Below are 13,192 nucleotides of genomic sequence, written 5' to 3'. Positions count from 1 at the left end.
GAGCCCTTAGGTAACCCTTTCCAGTGTCTTTCCATTGTTTATTGGATAAACACTGATTTCATTTTTATTTTGTTACACCCCCACCACCATCCATTTCAGGAAGGGTTTACTCAATACCTTCCCACCAGTATTCAAGCCCAGATCCCTGAGGGACCTTAATCTCGTTATCTCTGCTCTGACAAAGCCACTGGCAATGTGCTCCCTCTCCCACCTCTCCATGAAGGTGATATTCTCGGTAGCCATTACCTCAGTTAGATGGGTCAGTGAACTGGCGGCCATGATTGCAGACCTCCCTTACACTGTATTCCACAAGGACAAAGTGTCCTTACAGCCACACCCTAAATTCCTCCCAAAAGTAGAGTCGAAGTTCCACCTAAATCATTGCATCTACCTACCTGTTTTCTGCCCCAAACCACACCCCTCCCATGTGGACAGGGTCCTGCACTCCCTTGATGTCTGCTGTGCACTGGCATTTTACCTCCACGGGACTCGGTCCTTTCGCACATCACCAAAACTATTTGTGGCCATTGCTCACCAACCCAAGGGCCAAACCCTCTTCTCCTAATGAGTCTCCAATTCAGTCTCTGGGTTTATCTGTGAATGCAACACACAATCCAACATTCCCCCACCCAATGGAGTCACAGCACACTCTACGCGAGCACAAGCATCCACACTAGTCTGCCTTGCTGATATCTCACAGCACGAGATCTGTAGTGCAGCTACCTGACACTCCATCCACATGTTCACGGCCCACTATGCCATCACACGAGCGGTGGCTATGGAGGTTGCTGTAGACCAAGCAGTACTGCAGACTGTACTATATTTCAACACTGCTCACTAATCACCCACGTATGGCATACGTATAGGGACCATCACTCGAAGAAGAGGAAGTTACTTAACTGGAGGTTCTTTGAAATGTGTGGTCCCTATTTATATTCCAATACCCACGCTCAAGTCCTCTGCTGCGGGCGAGACTGCACAACAGTAAGAGGGACCCTGGTGAGGCATTGACCCAGCTGACCTATTATATCCTTGGCTGCAAGCATGAGGGGATGCACTACACTTGTGCAGGTCACCAGACACTGCTAAGAAACACTTCCAGTCTCAGGGGCATGGTGTGACCAATGTATGGAATATAAATAGGGACCACACATCTTGAAGAACCTCCAGTTACAGGAAGTATCCTCCATTTTTCACCAGGACTAAGATTGTCAAAATGTCTGCAAAGTGGCATTTAGTTCAAAACTAACTCTATGGCTGCAGGAAATTCAAATGAGTTATGTCAGAACAGATTGTTTATAACATGACACTGTTTAAAAAATAAGATCTGCTGTGGAGGCAAATTTTCAGATGTGATTGTTTAGTTTATAAAAATTATTTATCATATACATGAATGCATACAATTGAGAAGGCTTGTTATGCTAGAAGGTTGCCAACTTGTGAAAGCTGTGCGTAAGAGGACCATGAAGTGGAGATAAGAGCCTGTAGCATTCTTATATTTTATTTTTATTTGGCATAAGATTGATTTACTTATGCAGTTATTTTCAGACAGTACTTGTAGTATCCTTACAAATCCCTTTGTTCATGTTTTTCCTTTTATGCTGCCACCCTGTGATTGTTTGTAGTAATTACATGGTTATGTAATGGTCTTAGTGCGAGTGGATAAATAAAGTTGTTGGCATGCTCCCAGCACGCAGCAGCTGGGCGGATGGCTCTCTGGCGTTGTCTGTTTTTTTGTTTTCACTACATGGATCTCACATTATCTTCTGCAGTATTTTGTTTGTGTGCCATCTTTTTGCATAGCAATAATGTACACTCTGGTTTGCCCAAATGTTGGAGCACACCTCAGATATGTTGTTCAGCACTGCTGCTTTCTTTCACCTTTGCAGTGCACCAATAGCCTATTGAAGTATCCCTTGGCTTACTGCTATTAAAGCTTGGCTTAATTTTGTTTCAATTTAAAAATTCTCTTAAAATCAGCTTTTCAGGGTGCAGCAAATCCTTCCACTGTAAAAAGAAACCCCCCTAGCTCATTATAGGGGGATAAGAGAGAATTCAGTGTCAGAGAGAGTCTGCAAACACCTTTTTGTCACTGTGAATACTGTTCTTATTTTTGCTTTGATAGGTAGGTAGGTAACTCCTGTCTTTTAAAATCTTTTCAACACTATGGGTCCCTTCTCATTGTTCCTTTTCTTCCTGACTGTGTCGTTTTGACAGCAGTTTCTGGTCCCAGTGCAACTTTCAACTTGCTGGCTATTATGGGTTCAGTTTTGTAATAAAAGTGAGAGTTGAAAGAAGCTAGAAGGGCACAGACAGCTCCCTGAAGGGCATGTGGGTTAATGGGCAAAGGGAGGAGGCATTGTTAACTGCCCTTTTCTCCTCTGCTAGCTCATTTGTCTCTCTAGCTCCCTCTTCCTATGCTGCCTCTGTCCACTTTGCCATAGGCTGCTTTTCTGAGGCAGCTGGGGTACTTTAACTTTGTTAGTAGTATTTAGAGGCTGTGTTAGGAACTCTAAACCAGCTTCCAATTTAGCCTAGTTCAGTTAAAAGCAATGCAGCTGCTCCTCAGGCTCCACTTAGCCCTGCTGTTGGGCTGGGAGGGGAAGTACATTCCTATTGAAGTGTTAGAGGAGGAGAATTAGAAGTGTTGCTTCAGAGGAAAGATGTTGCGTCACCCATAAGATCAGCAGAGCTGTGGAACTACTAACTTGGGAGTTTATGATCAGTTTGTGGCTGAGGCTGTTTTATCTAATTGTGGGACAGTTCTGAACACACCAGATGCTCCTGTAATAAAAACAATAATTAGGCTCAAATGTAGGGTTGCCAGCTTTCTAGTTTCTGAAAACTGGATGCCCCTGTTCCGCCTCTTCCCCCAGGCTCTTCTACCCCCGTTGCTTTCCCCCTCAACTCCAGTGTGAGTTGCCCCAAGAGACTTGCAAACCCCAGCTCCAGCAGGCGGCCTGGGAATTCAGGTAGCAGAGAGCTGCAGCCATGTGGAAGCAGCCAGGCAGCCGCACTGGTGAGCTAGGATGCAGCAGTCCTGCATGGCAGCCTCCCGCCTCCTTCTGCGTGGCTTGCCCAGCAGCCCCCTGCTCGCTTGAGCCCTTGCCACCCTGGAGTTGCCTTAGCGTGGCCGGGGGAAGCACTGGCTGGTGGGGCAGCTTTCTTTGCTTCCCTCCCACAGAACATTCTGTGTCCACTGGGAGCCCCTTAACCCGCTTGCTATGGGCCCCCACACCTGTCCTCCGCCACAGTCCTGCAAACTGTGCTCCTCAAAGGGGCAACAGACTACCCCTCTCCTCCCCCCTCACGGTAACTGGACTTTCCAGTCAAAAAGGGTTGCCAACTCTGGCTGAAGCTATTCCAGGAGATTTTTTTCCCAACATGTTGTAATGTCATTTTCTTAAAATAGCCTATTAAAATCTCCCGGACTGCTTTCAATAGTCACTGGGAGATCGATGCCGATTCTGGGAGACTCCAGGCCAATCCTGGAGGACTGGCAACCCCAGACTCCTGACAACCCTACTTTAGGGCTCCTAATGCAGCCCTTTAAATGAACTTTAAAGTATCCTGACCGTGTGGGGGATTGTGTTGTGAGACAGAGAAAGGGAATAGGAAATAGACAATTGTTGGAGTTGGGGAAGAGAAGCAGCCAAGCAGGGAAGACCTTTTCTTTAAGTCCCGACTATATTGAAATAAATAAATAAAATATATATCCGTTAAAAACAAGGCAGAAAAAAATCTTATTTCTCCCATCAAAGAGAACAGGTATAGGGATACATCCGATGAAGTGAGCTGTAGCTCACGAAAGCTTATGCTCAAATAAATGTGTTAGTCTCTAAGGTGCCACAAGTCCTCCTTTTTTTTTTGCGGATACAGACTAACACGGCTGCTACTCTGAAACCTGTCATTATTGCTACTAGTTTGTAAATTTAAAAAAAAAAACATTTAAACTGATTTTGGGATCGAGGTAACACCCCTTTATGAAAGAAGTGGGACTCTCTAGCACATTCTGTTGGACTGGCAATAGTGACAAGTATCCGGAGACCATGGAGATAAAATGTGAAAAGATTGTGCTTCCTTGCCTGTTGCAGGAATGAGACAGCCCACAGTTCTGTGTAAAAATCTGAAATTTCTCTTGGCTTAAACATAGTAGCAACTGAACAATTTTACTCTATGATTCAAATCTTGGAGCTGTTCAAAGTAAAAGTTTTATTATAGACTCCTGTGATTTCTTAATGTTCCTAGGGAAAGAAAATTCCACAGGAAGGTGCTGGTGATGGGGAAATTCAGAAATTTGATGGAGCAGGATATGATAAAGACCTGGTTGAAGCACTGGAAAGGGACATTGTATCAAGAAATCCAAGCATTCATTGGTATGAGAATTTTCTCAATTAAATTCTTTAGCCAGGTTGGAGGGGAAAGAGCATGTCCTCTCATTAAATTGGGACCTTAACTCTTTTAAAATGGCAAACAGCCATGACTTTCCAAATAGGGGAAACAAGCTTCTGGTTCTAATCGCATACTAATTTGATTGCTGAGTAAGACTTTCATTCTTAACCAGTATGATATGCAAAATGTCCATTACGAGTACCTACTCAAAAGCCTAACTGCACCCCAGAGAACATTAAAAGTATTGTTTTGATGATCACCAGGGATCCTAGAAATCCATTTGCAATGGGGGAAAAACAAGGAAAACCATGGATTTTGCGTTTTCACAGAGAATCTTTAGTTTTTACATTTTGTGAAAAAGTAAAAACATATATTAACTGTTAACTATATTTTACTGAAAGTACCAGTGTCACTTATTCAGTGTGTGCAACCTCCCCCTCTTGTGGTTGATTTTTGAATGCGCTTTAAATTTACAGTGGAACCCTGTTTATCTGATCTAATTGGGACCAGGGCCAGATTGAATAATCAAGAGAATTTGCAAGAGCTACCCGTATTTCGATCCCAAGCTGCTGATGGTTCGATTAATATGGAGAGCCAGATAATGGAGGCTTGGCTAAACAGGATTCTACTGTATATCAATAAAACATGGTGTTCAGCTGATACCTATATGTACTGAGGGTAGTTCAGCGTTTCATTTGAATCAAGGAAAACCACAGATATTTGATTCTTTATTAGAGAGTTTTGGTCTTTTTAACATGGAAAATTAGGGTCCCTGATGATCACGTGAGCCAAAACAATTTTTAATTGAGTATCCTAGTAACCTTAGCTGAAAGTAATTTTTTTCCTGCCTTTCACAGGAGAGGTCAATGTAAGGCCACAGATTTATAGCAATGGTCTCAATAGGAACATACTGGCATAATAAAAAGGATAGTGGTACACACAATACTTTTCTCTGTTTTTCATGGCTTAAAAACAAAGTGAAATGTTATGCTTTGTAAATTTGTCCTGGTCTTTTGCAGGGATGACATAGCAGATTTGGAAGAAGCCAAGAAACTATTAAGGGAAGCGGTTGTTCTGCCGATGTGGATGCCTGATTTTTTCAAAGGGATCAGAAGGCCTTGGAAGGTGAGAATGCATGACCACGTTCTCCAGACTGGTCATGGCGCTTTCATGTATGTCAAGTTGTATCTACATGAGCGTAGCATCGTATGCTCATGCTTCCTTACACTGATGGTATACTGTAGTATGTATAGCTATTAGACTGCCGTAAGAGCCTAAAATACACATTTATTTAGCAAAGATGGATAATTGTTTAATTATAATAAATGTGGGATTGATTCAGAGTAGCTGGGCCTCAGTAAGTGGGAGCCCAATTTGGATCGGGTTCACAACTTGAAAAAAAAAATTATTGAGGAAGCATGTGAGCTGCTGTGTAAACAGAAAATGAAATGACCTAGCTTTTGGTTCGGGACTGATTGTCCCTTATTCAGCGAATGACTTACGATACAGTTGTGGAAAAGAAGCCCTTGAGGAATTCCACCATGATTTCAATAATTTCCATCCCAACATCAACCTCAGCCTGGACCACTCCACACAAGAGATCCACTTCCTGGACACTACGGTGCTAATAAGCGATGGTCACATAAACACCACACTATACCAGAAACCTACTGACCGCTATTCCTACCTACATACCTCCAGCTTTCATCCAGACCACACCACACAATCCATTGTCTACAGCCAAGCTCTACGGTATAACCGCATTTGCTCCAACTCCTCAGACAGAGACAAACACCTACAAGATCTCTATCAAGCGTTCTTACAATTACAATACCCACCTGCTGAAGTGAAGAAACAGATTGACGGAGCCAGAAGAGTACCCAGAAGTCACCTACTACAGGACAGGCCCAACAAAGAAAATAACAGAACGCCACTAGCCATCACCTTCAGCCCCCAACTAAAACCTCTCTAGCGCCTCATCAAGGATCTATAACCTATCCTGAAGGATGACCCATCACTCTCACAGATCTTGGGAGACAGGCCAGTCCTTGCTTACAGACAGCCCCCCAACCTGAAGCAAATACTCACCAGCAACCATACAACAGAACCACTAACCCAGGAACCTATCCTTGCAACAAAGCCCGTTGCCAACTGTGTCCACATATCTATTCAGGGGACACCATCATAGGGCCTAATCACATCAGCCACACTATCAGAGGCTCGTTCACCTGCACATCTACCAATGTGATATATGCCATCATGTGCCAGCAATGCCCCTCTGCCATGTACATTGGCCAAACTGGACAGTCTCTACATAAAATAATAAATGGACACAAATCAGACGTCAAGAATTATAAATTCAAAAACCAGTCAGAGAACACTTCAATTTCTCTGGTCACTCGATTACAGACCTAAAACTGGCAATTCTTCAACAAAAAAACTTCAAAAACAGACTCCAATGAGAGACTGCTGAATTGGAATTAATTTGCAAACTGGATACAATTAATTTAGGCTTGAATAAAGACTGGGAGTGGATGGGTCATTACACAAAGTAAAACTATTTCCCCATGTTTATTCCCCCACCCCCCACTGTTCCTCAGACTTTCTTGTCAACTGCTGGAAATGGCCCACCTTGATTATCACTACAAAAGGGTCCTCCTCCCCCCCCCCCCCCGCCCTCCTGCTGGTAATAGCTCAGCTTACCTGATCACTCTCCTTACAGTGTGTATGGTAACACCCATTGTTTCATGTTCTCTGTGTATATAAATCTCCCCACTGTATTTTCCACTGAATGCATCTAATGAAGTGAGCTGTAGCTCACAAAAGCATATGCTCAAATAAATTTGTTAGTCCCTAAGGTGCCACAAGTACTCCTTTTCTTTTTGCGATACAGAGTAACACGGCTGCTACTCTAAAAGTTGCGGGCTTGTCACTTCATTGAGTTAGTTATGATGATGAAGTCCAGGAAGATATTTCCTATTGAATATCCTCTTTATGGCCCTGATTCAGCAAAGCTCTTAAGCATGTGATTAATGTTAAATACATGAGCAGTCCCAGTACTTAAGGCCCAGATTCAGCAGTGTACTTAAGCACATATTTGTTCTAAATACCTAACCAGTTAGTAGTTAGGGTGGCATTGTGGCTTCCCTTTCATGGCTGGAGCTTTTCTTCTTCACTTTGCCCTGTGGGAGAAGCAGACAGAATGTGGCTGTTAACCCTCTCTAAGCAGACTCGTGTGCCGGTGGTCCTGTGTGGGGAGGGCAAGGCCCCTCTTCCCTCCTAAACCCATTGGTGCTCATAGGCCAGCACTCTTCCTGACTAAACATGGGTGTCATGCATTTGCAGCCATCACTTTCTGAACATCCAAGAGTGGTTGTTTCCTTTCTCTGACCTGCGTTTGTGCCAAGAGGGTCCTGTCTTTAGTTGGGCATCCCACTGCTCCACTAGTGGTATTTAACCTTGCAGTGATTTCATCAAACCACTTAAGCCCTGCAGTGCATATTAGCTTCTTATTGGGAAACACTGGATCAACAGAGCCAAAGAGGAAGAGTAAAGAAGGCTTTATGTTTATAAAAGTTTTTAACTAGTCAGTAACTGCCAGGCTCATAGGTTGTATAGAGAGAAAGCAGCTCGTACTTCCCCCTCCTTCCCCCTTGTGCATCTCTCTAGCTTAGCTAGCAATTCAGGCTCACATTGTGCACTGATCCTTATATCTTGTGCATCCCCAGTTGACGACATTCTCCCACTGCTTTGAACCCTATGAGGTCATTCACACCTGTGCAAAGTGAATGTAAAATGCTACCATTTCTACTTGGTAATGTTACACCCTGTTTACATAGGGATAAATGATGACACAAGGTGTAAGACAGTGAGCAGTTAGGCCCCTTGAATTCATTGGCATTGGATGGGGTATATTTCAAGACAGAACTTGGCCCTCTGTATCGCTATTCATTTTAAGACTGAAGCCTTGTCTAGAGTGGGTTTTTAGCCTCCAGTTTAGCCAGACTGGTGCAAACCCCTAACGTGAACACAACTTGCACAGGTACAGTGTGATTTGAACTGGGGCAGTTTAGCTCTGCTTTCAATCCAAGGTCAGCGCTGATGCAAATCAAGTTGCACCAGTGTAAACCATGAGGTTAATAGATTTTAACTCCAGAAGGGATCATTGATCATCTAGCCTGACCTCCTGTATGTTCAGTACCCCCTCGTTATAACAAACCCCTCAGGATCCACACCATTCGTTTGTTAGAGCCAGGGGTTTGTTATAGCAAAAGAGCTCTTCCAGCACAGGGACTGCGGCTCGAGGTGGGATCCAGGGGCTGGGTTCGCTGCTGTGAAGGGAGTTATAGCAAGGACGTACTGTACAGGCCACAGAATTGTATCTAGTTACCCCTGTGTACACCGTGGTCCTCCACTAGTATTGCTGTATGGGTGGAATTCTAGCAGGGACTAACATTCCAGTGTAGACCATGCCTGGATGAACTTGCAGAACAGGAGTCCATTTATCTCTTATAGTTGCTGCCTGGGAGTTTAGGATAACTTTGGCATCCTTATAAAGAGAGGTGGGGTGTCAGCTCTCTGGAAGGAATATGATCGTTTGTAATTTAATTTACCGATGAATGTCTGTGGGAGCTTGCAATAGCTAAGTGTTAAATGGCAATAAAGGTATTAATGGTTAATGGAAAATGTAGGCACAGAGAGGCTATTGCTCTTGATGGGCATGGGGAAAAACATTTTTGAATAATTGTATTCCCGGTTGATTTGTTTTTATAGATTTCTTCCATGTCATTCTTTGTGCTCCTTGCCGTAAATTTTGTGTAGAACAGACACAATTTAATTTGCAGCATGGATAGCGTTTAACAGATATTTTATTGTTGTGGTATTTTATGTAGGATATTAATTGCAAAGCACATTATGATGTGCAAATCTAATTCCAGCTCATTTGATTACCCTTGAAACAAGGTATGACTTTACCTTAGTAAACTCTTGTTAGTATGAAATCAAATCTTGCATTTGCAAAAGAAAGCTGCTCAGAAAGCTGCCATATTCGTGACAGCAGAGTATTTGGAATCTCCGTATTTCTTCTTGTCCTTTCTGGGTGGGGAAAACGTTGTGTCTTTCATTACCACAATGGCTGCGGGAGGCCCACAGTTTGGAAAGCAGATTTTCAAAGTGTCTTGATGAATTCTATTTAAAGTAATTAATTAATTATCAAGTATTACTCCCCTCCTTGGGGCAGTTCTAACCCTACTAGAGAAGGGGAAATGGTCGTTACCACCACTCATTTTCAGGAACTCTTGACATGAGAGGCCTTTTAAAAACTAATGCCTTTCTTCAGTCAAGACAATTAGCAATCCCACCATGGACGCCTAATTTGGGCCCTGAGAACTTTCTGTCCATCCATAATATCTTGTACACTTCAGTGAACAAACAGGCACTGATGTAGAGGAGACTAGTGCTCTCCCACCTTGCCCTCTCTTTTACCTGGATGGGAGATGGAAGGATGGTTAGGCCACTAGCCTGGGACTTGGGAGAACTGGGTTCATTTATCTGCTGTGCCATGGACTTCCTGTGCGATCTTGGGCCAGTCACTTAGCCTTTCTGTGCCTCAGTTCCGTCTCTGTACAGTGGGGATAATAGTCCTTCCCTACCTGATAGGGGTGCTGTGAGGATAAATACAGTAGATTTTGAGACATTCAGATACTGTGGTAATGGGGGCCATGTTAGTACCTTAGTAAGAATAAATAACATGAGAAACCCACATATGCAATTAATGGTTTTAGTGAAACGAGTGCTTGGGAACAAAAAGGAGGCCCAGGCATATGGCAGAGTTATGTTTTTAAGCAATTAAAATGCAGAACTTAGGTCACATTTAGACCTAGTGCAACTCAGCTGATCTCTGTGGATTAGCATTTTGCTTACATCAGGGCTGAATTTGGGGGTCTCATCTTGTCATTTATTTATTACTCTGTATGGAATTTTAGGGTGTTCTGATGGTTGGCCCCCCTGGGACTGGCAAAACCATGCTAGCAAAAGCCGTTGCTACGGAATGTGGGACAACATTCTTCAACGTTTCCTCCTCCACTCTGACGTCCAAATACAGGGGCGAGTCTGAGAAGCTAGTCCGCCTGTTGTTTGAAATGGTAAGTCCTCAATGCTAGGGGCTTTTGTTGGTTTATCAAGCCCCTCACAGCACATTGTTGCAGGATTGAGTTCACTATCCCTGAAACCTCTCCAGTGGATGGGTGTGCACGCTTATATAGCAGGCCCTTCTTGATCATAGAATCATAGAATATCAGGGTTGGAAGGGACCTCAAGAGGTCATCTAGTCCAACTCCCTGCTCAGAGCAGGACCAATCCCCAATTTTTGCCCCAGATCCCTAAATGGCCCCCTCAAGGATTGAACTCACAACCCTGGGTTTAGCAGGCCAATGCTCAAACCACTGAACTATCCCTCCCCCCAAAATGTATTTTGTATGATGTATTTTTGAGGATTGTGGAGTAAATTACCCTTGTTTCTAGAAGCAAAATGTGTTTCATCTATTTTCTCTGTTCCAAACTGAAGGTTGGTTTCTGAAAGTCAACGGCCAGATCCTGAACTGCAGCTGAGAAATATTTACACACCCCAGGAACTGTGCTGTGTGTGTGTGTGCGCGCAAATATGCCATTTACCCTTTCCTCATCCTTATTTGCTTCTGCACTTCCAAGATGGTGCCCATTAAAACACCTTGCGATTTTTAGATAGACTGGAAACTGAATCTTCCCTCCCCTCCCAACCTTTGCCTTCACAAGAAGCACAATATGTATATTACAAATAGTATATTTTGATTGATCCCCCACCTCCTTTGCAGGATCAAGACCTAAGAAAACAAAGGTCAGATGTAGAATAATCGCTATCGGTCCTCATCCTCAAAGGAAAACTGCACAACACTTTCCAAAGATGAGCCTGGGAGCTTGTGATATACCCAGGGTACAATCTAGCCCAGGGGTGGCCAGCCTGTGGCTCCGGAGCCACATGGGGCTCTTCAGAAGTTAATATGCGGCTCCTCGTATAGGCACCAACTCCGGGGCTGGAGCTGCAGGCGCCAACTTTCCAATGTGCCGGGGGGTGCTCACTGCTCAACCCCTGGCTCTGCCACAGGCCCTGCCCCCACTCCACCCCTTCCCGCCCCCTCACTTGAGCCTGCCGTGCCCTCGCTCCTCCCTTTCCCCCTCCAGAGCCCCCTGCACGCCACGAAACAGCTGATCGGGAGGGAGGGGGCGGTGCTGATTGGTGGGGCTGCCAGTGGGTGGGAGGTGCTGGGAGTGGCGGGGGGAGCTGATGTGGGGCTGCTGATGTATTACTGTGGCTCTTTGGCAATGTACATTGTTAAATTCTGGCTCCTTCTCAGGCTCAAGTTGGCCACCCCGATCTAGTCTAATGAGTATCTGTGTCTCCCTTGTCCTATAATCTTTAAACTGATTTGCTGCTGTAGCCTCTAGTCTGGACTGCTCACAAACAGCCTCCCGCATGCAAGTCACTGCCTGCTATGTCTGCGTGTGTGTGCTGCAGGGTGACCTCAGCCCACTCCCTGTCTTAAATTCCCCCCCCCCCCCCCCGAGATATGTGTCCTGTACTGCCCAGCCCTCTCCTGGACAATACAAGTATGTTAAGTCCCCCCCTTTTTTTAAAAAGATGATGATATACCAGCTTAGTATTTCAGATAGTTCTTCAGACACCTCAATTTAAACATACTGGATTAGATAAAACCGTAAAACAAGTTTATTAACTACAAAGAGAGATTTTAAGTGAATACAAGTAATGAGGCATAAAAGCCAGAAGTGGTTATAAGAAAAATAAAGATAAAACACAACTAGCGCCTTAACTATGTTAAATGCAAAGCAAAGGTTTTCTCACCACATGCTCTCAACAGACTGACTGGCCGAACTTATTAGGCCAGGACCCCTTCTTCTGTTTAATGGCTGCTTCCTTTGTCTCTTCTCGTGCAGTGAATTGATGGGCAGAAAGAGAGGGAGGAGACAGGGTGCCTTGGGGTGTTTGTCCCCCTTTTCTGTAGTGTCAGCCCCCCATTTGGAAAACATTTCCAGCTGAGATTCGGGAGACAGAGAGTCTACAGAAAGGGATCTTCCCAGCTGCTCTTCTTCACCCATTGGAGCTTCTTTTGTTGTCCTTCCTGCTTGATGACTTTGTTTAGTTCTTAAATGCAGATTAAGCAGAGCACATTCTTTTGTTTGAGACAGACCTGTTGCCACCTCAGTTTGGAACATGTGTTAATAACAACATACAGGGAAATTTTCAAGGGCTGCGGGTCACATAGGCTGGGGGCAGCTCAGCCTCCCCAAACAGCCAGGCATGACCCCACCCCCTGCCATAACTGCTCCCTGCCTGTGGCTCCAATTCTCCGGCTCCAGCACCCCAGTGCTCCGCTGGTGGGGCTGGGGCCCTGCAATGCCCGCCTTCCCGTGCTCCTGAGCTGAGGAGGCTGCGGCTGGCGGCCACCCACTGTGCCAGGGAGGCTGGGGTTGCCCGCCATCCCGGTGCTCCAGGGATGGGGAGGCTGGGGCCATGCATCGCCCGCCCTCACGGCGCTCCTTTGGGGATAGGGGGCTAGCTGTGGCCATGGCCGGGGTGCGTGGAAGGGAGGGCTCAGCTCTGGTGGGGGATGGAAGGGGTGGGGCCTTGGTCAGAAGAGGTGGGGCTAGGGGTTAGCCTCCCCCAGCCGGCGGTTCATGCGCTGCCCATGGAAATCTTATAACTGCACATTCGCTGTTGCCGCACATTTTATCAGGACAGCATTGA

The 13,192-nt window shown here is 45.1% G+C and overlaps 1 protein-coding gene across 4 annotated transcripts in view; it reads left to right on the top strand.

The window, feature by feature from the left end:
* Nucleotides 1-13,192, top strand: part of KATNAL1 (katanin catalytic subunit A1 like 1) — a 49,982-nt gene that overhangs the window by 26,354 nt on the left and 10,436 nt on the right. For all 4 annotated transcript variants that reach the window (XM_073341069.2, XM_073341096.2, XM_073341088.2 and 1 more), the window contains exons 5-7: nt 4,249-4,376; nt 5,412-5,517; nt 10,377-10,535. In XM_073341069.2, the coding sequence (XP_073197170.1) occupies nt 4,249-4,376; nt 5,412-5,517; nt 10,377-10,535 (393 nt within the window). The remainder of the gene's footprint in view (nt 1-4,248; nt 4,377-5,411; nt 5,518-10,376; nt 10,536-13,192) is intronic.

The sequence above is a fragment of the Lepidochelys kempii genome, chromosome 1 (genome assembly GCF_965140285.1).
Source record: "Lepidochelys kempii isolate rLepKem1 chromosome 1, rLepKem1.hap1, whole genome shotgun sequence".
Taxonomy (NCBI): Eukaryota; Metazoa; Chordata; order Testudines; family Cheloniidae; genus Lepidochelys; species Lepidochelys kempii.
Note: the sequence above shows the minus strand (reverse complement) of the source record. Positions and strands in the feature narration are given on the sequence as shown.